This window comes from Anser brachyrhynchus, assembly GCF_964034855.1.
Source record: "Anser brachyrhynchus genome assembly, chromosome: 2".
In the NCBI taxonomy this organism is placed as follows: Eukaryota; Metazoa; Chordata; class Aves; order Anseriformes; family Anatidae; genus Anser; species Anser brachyrhynchus.
The window spans coordinates 67,214,625-67,229,682 of record NC_137695.1 but is presented as its reverse complement, the minus strand read 5'-3'; the positions used below and the strand labels follow the sequence as shown (position 1 = coordinate 67,229,682).

The following is a 15,058-nucleotide window of genomic DNA, read 5'->3' as shown; positions in this document are numbered from 1 at the left end:
CAACTGAAATACCAAAGGATGGAGATAACTTAGGGGTCATTGAACAGTTTCTCATAGTGGGTATGCTGTGTTGAAGTAAATGATTACAGTACTTCAGAATGTACAATTTTGATAAACTGTAAGCTATATAAAAAAAAAATGCGCTTAAATAGAATGTCTTGATCAATTTTTTTTTAGCTTGTTTTAGCTTAGTTAACAGTTTTCTTTGAATTTGTGAATTTGTGGAGTAACCTCCACAGAAATGAATGTGAATATTTCAGTTGTCTTCAGTGACATTTTAGTTAGCGTCTCTAAGAGTAGTGCTTGAAGAACCCATGCTTTTAAGAAGCATGGAAGAAAAGCTTGTATGTTAAGAAAATTATACCTATTTTTATTAAAGCATTGTTGGTATTAGAAGAGCTGGAATAATGATGAAGTCACGGGTTTAAAGCTGTTCTCTTTAGCCTTCTAGATGTTTTTTTATTTTTAATAGAAAATGTGATTAGTGAGACCATGCAACTTTAAAAAATAATTAAAATAAAAATACACCAACGTCCATGTCAGGGACTTTGGAACTATTAACAAAAATGGGAAATAATGTTTGTGGTTTCTTGAGCATACCTAGTGCTAAATACCGTACCAAATGCTTCTTTGTGTTGGTAATTGTGTCTACTTTGAATGTAGTGCTATAAGAATTTGTCCGGGGGACCAGGGTTTTATATTTCACATTTTTACCTTGTAAGTTTTGTCAGACCATTTCAATATACCACCACTTTCCTGCTAATGTGTGTTTTGTTTTTGTTTGTTTGCTTTTTAAATCTTTTTTTTTTATATATATATCTTTTATGCTGTTACTTACATTCATTCATTTTACCTTCAGCTGGCAGTAGATCTGGATCTCCTGGAAGAGTTTTGACAACAACCACACTTTCTACTATGAACACAGGGGTTCAGAGAGTGTTAGTGAATCCTGCAACTGCACAAAAACGAAGCAAAATCCCACGAAGTCAGGGATGCAGTAGAGAAGCTAGTCCTTCTAGATTGTCAGTAGGTAAGAATTGATAAATAACTTTTCTTCATAGGCCTTTTTGCTTTATGTGCTAGATAACTACAGCTTGCATTTAATTACTGGTAGATGGTAAAATTAGAATACATATAGATAAAAACGTAAAACGTGCCTGGATGCTGAGACTAGTAATTGATACACAAGACAGTTTTTAAAATTTAAGCTGAGAGTTTTGTGCTGTCAAAATACAGTAGTTGTTCTTTCTCCTCAATTTCTTCCTTCTTTCGTCTCCTTTCTTGTTAATTCCCTCTCCCCAAAGTATCACATCCTCTAAATGAAAGTGCTACAATTTTGAAAAGATTTTCTTTATAACTTCTGTGTCCTCTGGATATGTGTGCATGTATATATACTTTTATGGTACAAAAATGAATGTCATGCTTCCTGACTCTCACAGTATAACCTGATTGCACTTTAATACACTTTATTGAAAAACAGTGTTTGATTTCAGAGAGATTGCCGCTGTTCTTGGTTTTTATATTGTATTTTTGATCTTTACCCCAGCTGTAATGTTTTTAGATTTTTCATCTTAAGAAAGCTGAAGTTTTCATTTGCATTACTGTTGATTGGATTATTTTTCATTGCTTATTCAGTCTGTCTATTTCAAGGTGTTTCAACCATTCTGTAAAGAGTTGGTAAATCCACTTTTTTAGCTGTACAAAGAAATAGTTTAATTGAACTGGCTATACTTATATATATACTTATATATATATATATACACTTATATATGTAATTTAGCACAATCAAGAAAGTGTGTGGAAACAGTTAATACTTAAATGCAACATAATCATAAGTGCCTTTTCTTAGAAATACATCTTTGATCTTTCTTGAAAAACAGAATTGCATTAAAACTGCAACTTTTCTTATGTCTTCTCCCTTCTGTGCTGCTGTTTGTCTGTACCCTGAATCATACTAGCACGAGGCAGCCGCATTCCTCGGCCTAGTGTGAGTCAGGGGTGCAGTCGGGAGGCCAGCCGTGAAAGTAGCAGGGACACAAGCCCTGTCCGCTCTTTTCCACCCCTTGGTAAGTACTCAGAGCCCCTTGTTGTGCATGGCTGCCTTTGCACTTCATTGTTCGCACGCAATGAATCCATGCCTCCTCCATTTAGCCTGTAGCGGGCCACCGTGATTTTCCCTTCCTTTGGCTCGCTCACCATTTACTTTGATGGAGAATTGACCGATGTGCGAATGGGTTGTATACCTCAAAATTAAATGCTTTGCTGGTATTAGCCTTACCTTAAATCAAAGAGTTTGGAAAGATGCATGATTCGTAGCACCTCCGTTTTTTTGAAAGGGCATCTCTGCTTTTGGAAATTTTTTTGAAATTGTTTCTCTTTGTTAGAGTATTCATTGTTTGGATACTGTTAAAGGATATGACCAACTAGAATACAATTTGGCTGTCATCTTCCACCTTTCCCTGCATCAACAAATAGGATCTGTTAATGCTCAAAACTACTGCCTAGTCAATGAACTGTCTTGGTGCATATGAAGAAAATCGTCATTTTATGTCGTCTTAGCAATACTATCATCACAGTATTCTGTAGGGAAAAAATAAAAATTACACTTTATTTTGCTAATAGAGTGAGTAAATGTAGTGGTGCAGATAAGAGACCATTCTGCTGAAGAGCTGTGTCCTAAGGCTGCTTTCAGTTTCCTAAAAATAAATAGGGCAAGTAGTGAAATCCTTATCCAAGCAGATGAACCAAAGTACAGTTCTGCAGTCTATTTTTAATCAGAGTAGAAAAAGTGCTAAGTAATTGAACTATGCTGCTACATAAGGAAGAAAAGAGGACTTGAAAACTTTAACATTCACGCACACAATATAGCTACTGTTGGTGCTCATTCCTAGAGCTGCTATAAGCAAAAGTTTTCTTTACAGTTAAGTGCTTCAGTTTGTTGGCCTGATACTTAAAAGGTTTTGTAGACCTGTCATGCTGGCGTCCGTTTCTGAAACATGAATAGGCACAGGAAAGTTCACTTGTAATTGTTTTAACATGCTGCTGACTAAAGATTAGGGAAACCTCTCATCTCCATGTATTTTTGTCCAGGTTACTGCAAAATTCATAGCAAACTTTTGATAAAAGTATTTTAAGTGCTAGATTTTTTATTGTTTCAGTAATACAGAACTCTCTCTGTTTCTGAAACTGATCTTTTTCTTCTTATTGAGGTTACCTTTCATTTAATCTTAAATATGAATCCTTTTGTTCAAGTGTAGTTTGCAGTTTAGGGTGTTGTGATTCCAGTCTTTAAGTTTATTCTGAAATGAGTGAATCTTAGGTTTCTACCTCAAATTTAAGCACCTGACTGTCCTCTTAATTAGTATTGGAAGTCTGTCTGTAAAGGCAGTACGCTTCCTGTCAGCCATGGTTTCACTGGAAAAGCACGGATTAATTGAATGAAGGCTGTTTCAAGAACTAATGCTGATTTACCCAGATGCTATTTAATTGGGAAATTCAATTAAAGGTAGATGTTTTGCAGGATCCATTAACAAATCTGTATCTTTTACTAAAGCACAGCTGGTGGACTGTAGTGCAGTATACACGCTTCTTTTCTTCCTTCAGAAACGAGAGATTTTTCCGGATCTGTTCTTGCTGCTTTTGCTACCCTACAGCTTGAATTCAATTTCATGCATGTGAAATCTGATTTACATTTGATTTTTCTGATCAAATGCTGTTAATAAATAAATAAATCTGTATCAAACATAATAGTGTTAGCTAATGGGTCATTGGGATGGATGCTACTTGAGATTTTATTTTTATAGATGGAATTTAATTTTTGTGTCTGATATCAGAACAAGTACTTGTAAAAATACAGTAGATTGAATTGTCTGATAACATAGAGAATGCAAAGTAGTAACTATATGAGTTCAGAGCTTAAAATAAAATAAAAAGCTATATCTGGAATAAATGTTTCTTTCTACTTGATGGATTTCAAATGTCATTCAGTGTTTTGTTGGACCAGTTTTGTTTTATGGGATATTATTGATTTCTATTAAAGAAAAAAAATTATTTTCAAGAGTACAAGTAGAAGATGAAATAAAACAAATTCAGCTCAGTATCTGTAGCTGGAAACGGTTGTATGTAGAATTGGAGAGGGGAGGAAATGTCACCTGTATTGTCTGTTTCTCAGAGAATTTTTTTTATTAGAAATGCTAAGCCCTTTGGAGCATAAAATGACCCAATTGTTATCTAGTTGCTTTTCTGCCTGAAGTGTTTCTGTAATCTCACATCTCAATATAGGACTACAAAGTGAGAGATAACAGCCACTTGTGAGAAACAAGGGATTGGTAACTTAAATGCAAGTACCAATTTTTCTCATACATATGGCAGATATTAAATACCAGACCAGTAAAAATTCCATATTGTAGTCAAGAAATAACGGGTTATTTTGAGTCCTCTTAAAACATTTTTTTTATTATTATTTTGGTTCATCTTAAAATAAAAAGTAAATACTTCCACAGTTTCTGGTGTTTGATCAGTCTTGATGCATTTGTTTTTATATACTCTGTCCTGTCTGCTTTTCCATGCTGAGATGTATGTTTTAAAGAACCAATTACTCTATAAAGTGTTATTTGCAAAATGAAGTTCCCCAGCTAAACAACTGCATGCACGTTTAGCTTGGCATAAGATACGTTGCTATACTTCATATAAGAAGCTGGGAACTTAAAGTGAAAAAAGCAGTGTTCTTTCTGGGACCTTTACAGGGCTCAGAATCAATTTGTAGTTCACTCAAATTAGAAGTGTGTGCTTTCCCAGATGTGATTTGGTCCATGTCAGGGTTATTTGATTCAAATCAGACTCTTATTAAATTGTGTATGTTAATCAAAGTAAAGGATGATTCATTTAATTCCTGGTTTCTATTTTTACTACTTTATGTATCCAGAAGGCATAAAATATTTGCATTTACAGTTCTTTATTAAATTGTTATATCTGGGGTTTATGTCATTTTGGTTGGACACCTGAATTCCATTAAAGTTTGCAAAGTAAATTTCATTTATGTGATTGTGAAGTTCTAACTTAAGTGAACTGACGAAAGAAGATGGCTTGTTTAAAAACGTTAATTTTGCTTGGTTTAAGAAAAAAACATAAGCAGTAGTGATTCAACTTTTTTAGAATCTGTAAAAGACCATTGTTATTCAAGTGTCAGAAGAAAAAGGGTACTTGGTTGTATTCAGAAGTCGTTAAGGATCTTTGATTCCAACTTTCCATAACTTCAGAGAATTGTCATGAGCCATACTAACTAACGTAACATGTTTCCATTTCACATTTCACATTTGTTTTCTTTCAAGTAAAATGTTAATTAAAATTTTAAATTTAATGTAATTAAAATTGAATCATTTTAACTTTCGTCTGCAAATTGGTGATTTTTAACTGAGGTTGGCTTATCTGCACATATGCAAGAACTCAAGTTAGTACCAATTGTCAACTGCCAGCACAGCAAGTTTGTGTGGTAGCCACTCGTTGTGGATTACATTGTTTGATATGTGAGTTCTCTCTCTCTAACTTGAACATGTAGAATTGAGTTAATTCTGCAGTGGAAAAACGATATCAGTGGAACTTTTTAGGTATTTCTGAGGAATCTGATAGTGTGTGTGTGTGCATGTGTACGTACACATTTTTTTCTTTGAACTTGAACATAATTGCTTTTAATCTGCTTTTATTCATTTAAAAAATGCATGGAATATCCAACATACATAAATTTATCTGTTCTACATAACTGAAGAACTTTTCTGAAGCTTTTTTTCCTTCTGTGTAATGCTCAGTTTCTTGTGCTAAAGCTGAATCTATTTGATAAATACTCTTTTGTTCTTCTAAGCAACTATTGTAGCACTTTGATTCCATGGTAATAGATAGGGTTTATATGATCCTGTTATTGCAGCTTCCAGACATCACTCCAGATCCACTGGTGCCCTCTACACTCCTGATGTTTATGGGGCTACAGGTGAAGGATGAGTACACTTTGCTGTCATCTGTGCAGTCATCCTGGATGTTTTTTCCCCACCCACTTGGTTATTCTCATAGTTCAATTTTAAAAAGCATATAATTTACATTAATTTGAGTTTTGTGGTTTTAATAATACAGATAGATGTGTATGTGCTGCTAGATTTTGTCTCTACCCCCATGACCCAATGTTAATTCTTTTCTTCCCTAACAACAATCACTTTATTTTTACTTGCAGGACTTTTAGTTTTCCATTTTTTTTTTTCAGTATTTGTAGAGCATTCTTTATGCATGTAGTTTTCTAATCAGTATTCTTTGTAGCCTCCCTATTGTAATTGCTTTCTTTGTAAATGAAAATAAAAACCCAAAATGAAGATGTTCAACAAACAAACAAAAAATACCAAAAAGGGCAGCACGAGGTTCTTTTAGTTAAAACCATTGGCTTGTCATTTTTTTGCTTCTGTGATATTGGAATCTTCATGTGTGACTCCTGGTTTTTATTTCATTCATACATTTTGCTGATATCTTTAGGGGTGCAGAATGAAAATAGCCAGTATTTCAGCCAGTACGTAATTAATAGAAGCATAAATCAAATGCTTTTCTTCTGCTTGGGTTTTTTTTAAAGTGAGTGTGGTGTTAATATTCTGTGTTGCAATTCTAACTGAAAGTTTATATATTCATTTTTGTTATTGTTATAACAGGTACCAGCTTTGGAATTAGTCAGTCAAGTAGATTGTCATCATCAGTTAGCGCTATGCGAGTTCTGAACACAGGTTCTGATGTGGAAGAGGCAGTAGCAGATGCCTTGGTAAGAATCTCACACTGTTAAAATACTTGGTGTCTGTACACTGAAGCATACAAAAGAACTTTGTTATTTTATTGCCTTTAATTGGGGGGAAAAAAGAAACTGAATTGCTAGAGCTGCAAAGTATTGGAATTTTTGTTCCATACTAAAGTCTTAGAGAACTCTTTTGAGAAACATGACTTTTCCATGGCAGGCACGAAATGGTCTTGGGCTGTTCTGTTGGAATAGCTCAAGGAGCCACTTGAGCAGGAATCCCTAATGAGCAGTATCCCACAACAGCTAAACAAACTTCTGTATATTTTGAAGTTGGTAGGCTTCTCAGAGCTGGGGATGATGAGAGCTAAAAGCACACTGGGATTCCATTTAAAGTTGTTCTGATAACGTGCAAGGTTGAAGAGATGAACTGGCGGCTTGACAGGCAGCATGTCATAAGTTTGGTTTCTGTTTTCAAAATGTTGCTGAGAATTTCAAGCTAGTTATGTCATTCTCAGTCTTAATGTTACTGTTTTTAAAGGGGTCTCTTTAGCTCCTTCTTCACCTCCCTGTCCCAGTTAGCCTAAGTGGAAGCATGTCATGTATTTTGTTTTTCTGATATAGACATCAGCAAGCTGAAATCTTCAAATAATTTAAAATATTGATGCTTTGAGTTTTCTACTTTTTTTATCATGTATTGTTTGCTATTTGTGTGACATTATACATACATAAGTACCTGTTACAAAGCTTCCAGAATTCTTTAAGGAATTTGTTGTTACTCTATTTTAACAGAAAGATTATTTGGAACATCAGTGGCAAAAACCCTACAAATTAGACTCTAATGAATGTAAGTGTGCGGACAGGTATGATTGGATTCAGAGAGAAAATTTGAAGGGAAAAAGGATCTGAAGAATTCAGTCGTGTTCATAAAGTCTGCCAGTTTGTTGATTTCCTGGCTAATGCTGTCGTCTTGACACATCAGTGTAAAATTTGTGTGCCTTCACAGGCAGAGAGATCAAAACATCTGTGAAATCTTGGTCATTACCACAAATCACGGTGTGGTTGATCAGTGGAGTTTACCCTTCTTGATAGCATAAACTTGCAAAACATTTTCAGCAGAGATCTAGAATGCTAGTTAGCAAACTGGAACTCATTCTAGATTGTGTGTTTTGTTTTTTAAGGGTGCAATAAAGAAAAAGAGTCTATCGGATATTTAATGTTTCTGGCTACAATTAGAAAAACCTACGTAAGATTTATCCGCATTGATGTTACATGATGAGTATCTTATAGTACTTTCAGCAGTTTCATAGCTTATTCAGATTTAGCTTGATGAAGAGTATAGTAGGAAATTAAAAACAAATTGAGGAGAAACTCGTGATTCTAATGACTGCTCTTGAGACTTTGAATGTGCCTTGCTTGGAAGCAATGAAGTCTGTTCATAGAAACTTGTTTGTATTACCTGGGTGCAGAATAGCATGATGCTTACAGAAGTGCTAGAGGAAAATTAGTTTAGGTATATATGTTTTAGCTAGAATCTAAGAAGGATCAAGAAGAGCAAAATTAGATTACTGTAGTATTATCATGGCTGGTTGCCTATAATACTCTACACGTACAGGTTGTCCTGTGCAAATGGCTCCATTTAGATGGAAAACTGGTTATGAACGTGCCTCTTGTTTTATCATAGACTAAAGCCCCTGTTCAGAGTTGTGTTTTTAAAATGTATCTGTCAGGATGCTATAATCTACAGTATAAAAATCAAATATTCTGGATTGCTTTGCTACTTGTGATTTTTATCCCTTTATTTATTCTCTTATGCATATATGGATACATGCATTGTTGACAGTAAGCTTACATAAGCAGTTTGTATTGAGGTATCCTTTAAGCTATTCAGCCAGCAAAAGTAACCCAGTGCAAATGGTAATTAAGGGGAAAATGATCAGTATTACTTCTGCTTCTTTGAACGTGTAATGGAATTGGATTTTTAACTGCTTGCTTCAACTTCAGAGTTTGAATGGCAGAGTTATTTTGCAGTGGTTTGCGTTTTTCATTTTAGGATAAACTGTGGTTTTCGTCTGGCCTTTGTCATGTGTTTTGTTTTGTTGGCTTGCTCTTGTTTTTAAAGTATTTGGGACTTTGTATTATACAATTAAATTTTGGGTAGGATATTTTCAAAACTTATTTCTGTAGTAATAGTTGCAATGACAACTTAAATATTTTAGGTACTGATGCTAAAGAGAAAGAGATGGAGCAGTTTATGGAAATACAAAGTTTAAATGAAAGTTTCATAATTAGCGGTTGGCTGTACACGTCAAGTCTTCGTGCTCAGATGTTACTGCATAAGACAAAGATTTTGACAGAGAAGTCTTTGTGAACAACAAGAGGATGATATGTAATATTTTCCTGGAAATAGAAGCTTAGCAAACTTTTTATTGATAATGCATGATACACTAATCAGATATGGAGAGCAGAGTCAAATTTGCAAAAGATTGTTTTCCAGTGCAGCTAGTTTAATAGTCACAGTGCTGCTATGCCTTACCTTCCTGTTCTCAATTTCTGTTTCTTTCCAATAATTTACTGCTATCAGCTCTTAGGAGACATACGGACTAAGGTATAGAAATTATTTTCCTTCTTCAATAGTTTAATTTTACTATTAACATGTTCGATTCAAAGTAAGTTAAAATGAGAAAATGTGGTTTTAGACCTGATTCTTACATTTACATGTGTAAAAGTTAAGTGCAATAACTAGCTTTCAATACAACTTTTCTGTCATCCTATCATGCAATTTTATGGATTTTTACAAGTAAACTTTAAGCTGAACGTTTCATCAAATGTATGTCTTCTTTCCATTTACTTTGCTTTTATATTTGGAATTCTACGCAAGCTTTACATCTTTAAAATGTTTTTATTATCTTGCTTTGAACTGCTGGACAGTTGGAGCCATTTGTCAGTGCAGGGAGTAAGGCTTGCACTGATTATTCAAAGTGTAGGTATTTCTACTGATAAATGCATATGTACAATTTCTTTGAAAATCAGTACTAATGTGGAGTGTTTCTGAACAATAGAAGAAGCCTGTGCGAAGAAGATATGAGTCTTATGGGATGTACTCAGATGATGATGCCAACAGTGATGCATCAAGTGCCTGTTCAGAAAGGTCCTACAGCTCTAGGAATGGAAGCATACCAACGTATATGAGACAGACAGAAGATGTGGCTGAAGTCCTAAATCGCTGTGCTAGTTCCAACTGGTCAGAGAGAAAAGAAGGCCTTCTGGGCCTGCAAAATTTATTAAAGAACCAGAGAACTTTAAGGTAAGAAAACTTATTAGTAGAAAAAGATTTTTATTTTGAAGTTGATGGAAGGCAAGGAAAGCAAAAGAGGAGGCTAATGTTCTAAGGAATGTGGAAATTTGGGAAGAGGGGAAGAAGGGTATCTTACTCTCAGGAAGTCTGAGAGTATGAATGGGGGAGGAATGAGGAAACTGGTGTCCATTCTGGTCACTAGGGCAGGGGATCTGTTTAAAAAGCTTAGCTTAAGAAAGGGAATTGAAAACCAATAGAGTTCTTACAACACAGAAGATTTTCAAAGTGGTTGCATCTAGTAGTGATGACAGACTTTTTATTCAGTAGAGTATTTATTCAGAAGAAACTGTTACTGGCTAGCTACTAAGAATGTCTTTTTCATGACCTGCTCTATTACAGTAGTCAGGAATGGGAATTCAAAATGACCTTTGCTCTGTTTTAATATGTGAATTAGATTGATGAGAGGTTTTTAGGTTGAAAGTCATATTTTAGACAAAATCATTACATTTTTATTCATCTTAGAGAAAGTGTTTTTTCTACTTTGTTTATTAGATTTTGACCCAGTATTTATGGTTGAATTCACTGATTGCTATGCATTAGCGTACCAGTAGTAGTAGCAGCAGAGTTGACTAATGTATTTTGTCACTTTGACAGCCGTGTTGAGTTGAAAAGGCTGTGTGAAATCTTCACAAGAATGTTTGCTGATCCTCACAGTAAGGTATGTTTAGGTTTTCCTTACTTGCAGTAGAAGTTTGAAAACATATAGAAGGCCAGCTTCAGTAAAATGTCAGCAGTACTTGCACATGTAAAAATTTACCAAACTGTATTCTGTAAGCAGTTAATGGTATCAGATCTGAAACCACTTAATTTGCAGTTTTGATCAAGATAATTTTCCACCTTTTGTTGCAAGACGAAATAAAGTGAAGGTTTGTTTCATTAGTGTGGCAGTTTGTGCTCAAAATTTGTAAGTATTTTTAGGAAGTCTTGGTGTTTTTAAAAGCAATTTCAACGTAACTAGTGGTTCCCTCTGAAATAGAAACAAAACACCTTGCTGCAATAATTTAAATCATAAAGAAAGTAGTCTAAATCATATGTGATGAATCTGAACTATACCAAATATGTGCTTATTTCTTTTACAGGGTATATATTTTGCTTTGTCATAGCTGATGATGTATTCCTTGAGTTTCACAGATAAGGCTGGCAGTTGAGACTGTTGAATAATTTTTTACATCATTGATAATATTCAATAATTAAGATGGAGAGTATACTGCTGTATAAAAGAAAATGCAGTAATTTATTCATTTTACAGTGGTAAAGACCCAGTACAGATGATATAAGGAGTGGAATATGTAGAAAACTTCTGTTTTCTAAAACCATTTTAAATCTTTTTAACCGAGTTACTGCTCTTGGTTTTGTTTTGGTTTTTTTACATTTTTTTTTGTGGGAGATGGGTTACTGTTGCAGTGTGATATATGTATGTATAATCTATTGCAATAATTTCCCCTAGCAAAAGGACTGCAAGTGAATATGGAGTTGAACAAAGTTAAAATGATATCATGTGGAAAACAGGCAACTTCACGTTTAGTTTGACTTACAGGCTTGTATGGAAGAAACCTTATCTTTTATGTTGAGTAGAACATAGGGCACTTCATGTCCATATTTCAAAACTGATAAAATATTAAAGTTAGAGCAGAGTAGTTATATCCAAACTATTGGCTTTTCTCAACAGAATCCTGAAAAACAGCTTTGCAATACATACGTTTCAGTCTTCAAGATTGCTCTGATAGAAAGCTAAATTCAGAGAGATGCAAAATCTTGACAGGTTAACTTAGTATTCACCTGTCCATATTTCTCTTGTTGGAAAATCTGTGACACAGTATATTTTGGAAGAAAATTATATTGTGTACGGGAACATAGTATTAAATTTGCTCACATACTGCAGAAATCCAGGAGAAACAACTAAAGTCAAGTTGAGGAGTAACCAAAGAAAACATTCCCTTAAAAAGAGTAGAGGAAAGAAAACTAAATATTGAAATACTGGCTTCTAAATGAAGTGTGACAAAATTGTAAATAGCACCTTGTCTTGATTTTGGTTGTTTGTTCTTTTGTTAATTAATACAGCAGTTATGCATTTATGAGAACTACCTTGGAGATACTGTTGGAGTTACGATGGGGGAAGGAGAATGAGAATGCTCCAAAATACAGTTGTATGTTTCAGAAGAGCATTTTAAATTTTTCATTGAGCCTTTATGAATTATTGCATTCCAGTTGATATTTTTGTTTGTTGGCCAAAACTTAGAACTCAAAGTAACATTATTTTATGTCAAAATGACCAATGTGATATCACAGGTGTTAGCACCTATTCCAGTCACTGAAAGCATGCCTGATTTTTGTTGCAAAATCAATAATAATTCATGAATATTATTATCAGGAGGACACCGCAAGTTTTAGAGTTCATGAGCTGTGGATTTTTATTATCACAGAATCATCTAGGTTGGAAGAGACCTCCAAGATCACCTAGTCCAACCTCTGACCTAACACTAACAAGTCCTCCGCTAAACCGTATCACTAAGCTCTACATCTAAACGTCTTTTAAAGACCTCCAGGGATGGTGACTCAACCACTTCCCCGGGCAGCCCATTCCAATGCCTAACAACCCTTTCGGTAAAGAAGTTCTTCCTAATATCCAACCTAAACCTCCCCTGGCGCAACTTTAGCCCATTCCCCCTCGTCCTGTCACCGGGCACGTGGGAGAATAGACCAACCCCCCACCTCGCTCCAGCCTCCTTTAAGGTACCTATAGAGAGCGATAAGGTCGCCCCTGAGCCTCTTCTTCTCCAGGCTGAACAATTCCAGCTCCCTCAGCCGCTCCTCGTAAGACTTGTGCTCCAGACCCCTCACCAGCTTCATTGCCCTTCTCTGGACTCTCTCGAGCACCTCCATGTCCTACTTGTAGCAAGGGGCCCAAAACTGAACACAGTACGTGAGGTGCAGCCTCACCAGAGCCGAGTACAGGGGGACAATCACTTCCCTAGCCCTGCTGGCCCCACTATTTCTGATCCAAGCCAGGATGCTGTTGGCCGTCTTGGCCACCTGAGCACACTGCTGGCTCACATTCAGCTGACTATCAACCAATGCTCCCAGGTCCTTCTCTGCCAGGCAGCTTTCCAACCACTCATCTCCCAGCCTGTAGCTCTGCTTGGGGTTGTTGTACCCCAGGTGCAGGACCCGGCACTTGGCCTTGTTGAACTTCATGCAGTTGGCCTCAGCCCATCGGTCCAGCCTATCCAGATCCTCCTGCAGAGCCTTCCTACCCTCGAGCAGATCGACACACGCACCTAACTTGGTTGTCGTCTGCAAACTTACTGAGGGTGCACTCAATCCCCTCATCCAGATCATCGATAAAGATATTGAAGAGAACTGGCCCTAGTACTGAGCCCTGGGGGCCTTCACTAGTGACTGGCCTCCAACTGGATTTAACTCCATTCACCGCAACTCTTTGGGCCTGGCTATCCAGCCAGTTTTTAACCCAACAAAGCATACGCTAGTCCAAGCCATGAGCAGCCAACACACACATTGCTGCACAAATTCAATTTTAGAATCCTTTCGAATCTTTTCCTCAGTTGTCCATAGAAATTATTCCTTCATCACGTCTGTGGTTTTTGTTTGTGTTTTTGATTTTTTCACTTTTGTTTCTTTTTAAAGGTTTCTTTTAACATGATAGGTAGATGTAGAGAATTGCTTGGAAAAAATCATGTAATTTGGGAGAGAAAATGGGAAAATGATTTGAAGGACATACCAAGTACTTATAAAATAGTTCCAATATCCCAATAAAATTACTAAATCTGTCATAAAAGCTTTGAAATACCTTGTTTTGTTTTTTTATATATTCCATACAGCAACTTTGTATTGATGGCCACTAATTTGTGTATTTTTATCTTTCCCTTTCTTGTTTTTGTTTTGTTGTTTTGTTTTGTTTTGCATGCTGTCCCCTGTGTTGGAACTCTCTTTAGAGAGTAAGTTGGTTCAGTATTTGTTGGAAGCCTAACCTTATTTGCATGAATGTGCAATTAACCCTTTTTCTCTATTTTTCTTTCCCAAAGAGTTCATGCAGTGTCAAGCCTTTTGCAATCATAAAATGCTATATACAATTATGTAAACTGCGTGGTAAAGTTTTGAGATGTGCTTTATCTACTAATTAACTGACGTTGTTTGGTTATGCATTCCTGCTTTATATTGTTGTGGTGGTTGGCACATCTGAAATAATTCTTTTTAAAGGTAGATAGTTACAATTATTTTCATACCTGTTTATTTCTTCCACTATCAAATTATTTATTAAGAGCTCGAGCTTTAGATGCTTGATTTAAGTTTTAAGTTGCATCATAAAAATGAAAACTGCAAAAATCGTAGTTCCTACGTACATTGTTCAGAGTATAGGTGGTTAAGTTCCATTTTCCATTCCAAATTCATCTGTCACCTTAAATGCTCTTACGGCATTTCGTATTCTTCATGCTTTGGCTGAGATAAAAAGCCATGATTCAGGTTGGTGTGGTGTTTTTAGATAGCACAATGATTTGCTTCATTTGACTTTTCTGCTGGCAATCATTGTGGTAAACCTAAGATCAAATGAAATCTGAAAAGAAAATTGAGTCATCAGTTATGAGTATTTTTACCACCAAAAACATCAGCACAAGATCTTTAGGGTACTTTTGCTATGGTGATTCATAATTCACTTCATAATGATTTCACTTGAAACCACTTTACATGTTTAAAGTATCATAAGGAGTCTACGTTACACCGTAAATAGGATGTTGTAACAGGTTTGTTCAACTTACACATTTCAGTGCAATAGGTGTGTGCATTGGAGTATGCAAACTTTAAGATACAGGTACAATTTCTAAGTTCTGCTAAGCTAAATAATTTAAATAAAATTGGAAGACCTCCAGGGTAATCTTTATACTACCAGATCTTTTTGTTTTCCTGAATTCTGTATGTTTTCC

At 35.5% G+C, this 15,058-nt stretch overlaps 1 protein-coding gene across 38 annotated transcripts in view; it reads left to right on the top strand.

Annotated features, from left to right (window-relative positions):
• The window catches only part of CLASP2 (cytoplasmic linker associated protein 2), a 142,438-nt gene that overhangs the window by 100,788 nt on the left and 26,592 nt on the right, over nucleotides 1-15,058 (top strand). For 21 of the 38 annotated variants that reach the window (XM_080580048.1, XM_080580070.1, XM_080580037.1 and 18 more), the window contains 6 exons: nucleotides 860-1,030; nucleotides 1,959-2,066; nucleotides 5,921-5,983; nucleotides 6,684-6,790; nucleotides 9,823-10,067; nucleotides 10,713-10,776. In XM_080580048.1, the coding sequence (XP_080436174.1) occupies nucleotides 860-1,030; nucleotides 1,959-2,066; nucleotides 5,921-5,983; nucleotides 6,684-6,790; nucleotides 9,823-10,067; nucleotides 10,713-10,776 (758 nt within the window). The remainder of the gene's footprint in view (nucleotides 1-859; nucleotides 1,031-1,958; nucleotides 2,067-5,920; nucleotides 5,984-6,683; nucleotides 6,791-9,822; nucleotides 10,068-10,712; nucleotides 10,777-15,058) is intronic. The other 17 variants (XM_080580071.1, XM_080580041.1, XM_080580039.1 and 14 more) reach the window with 2 other exon arrangements.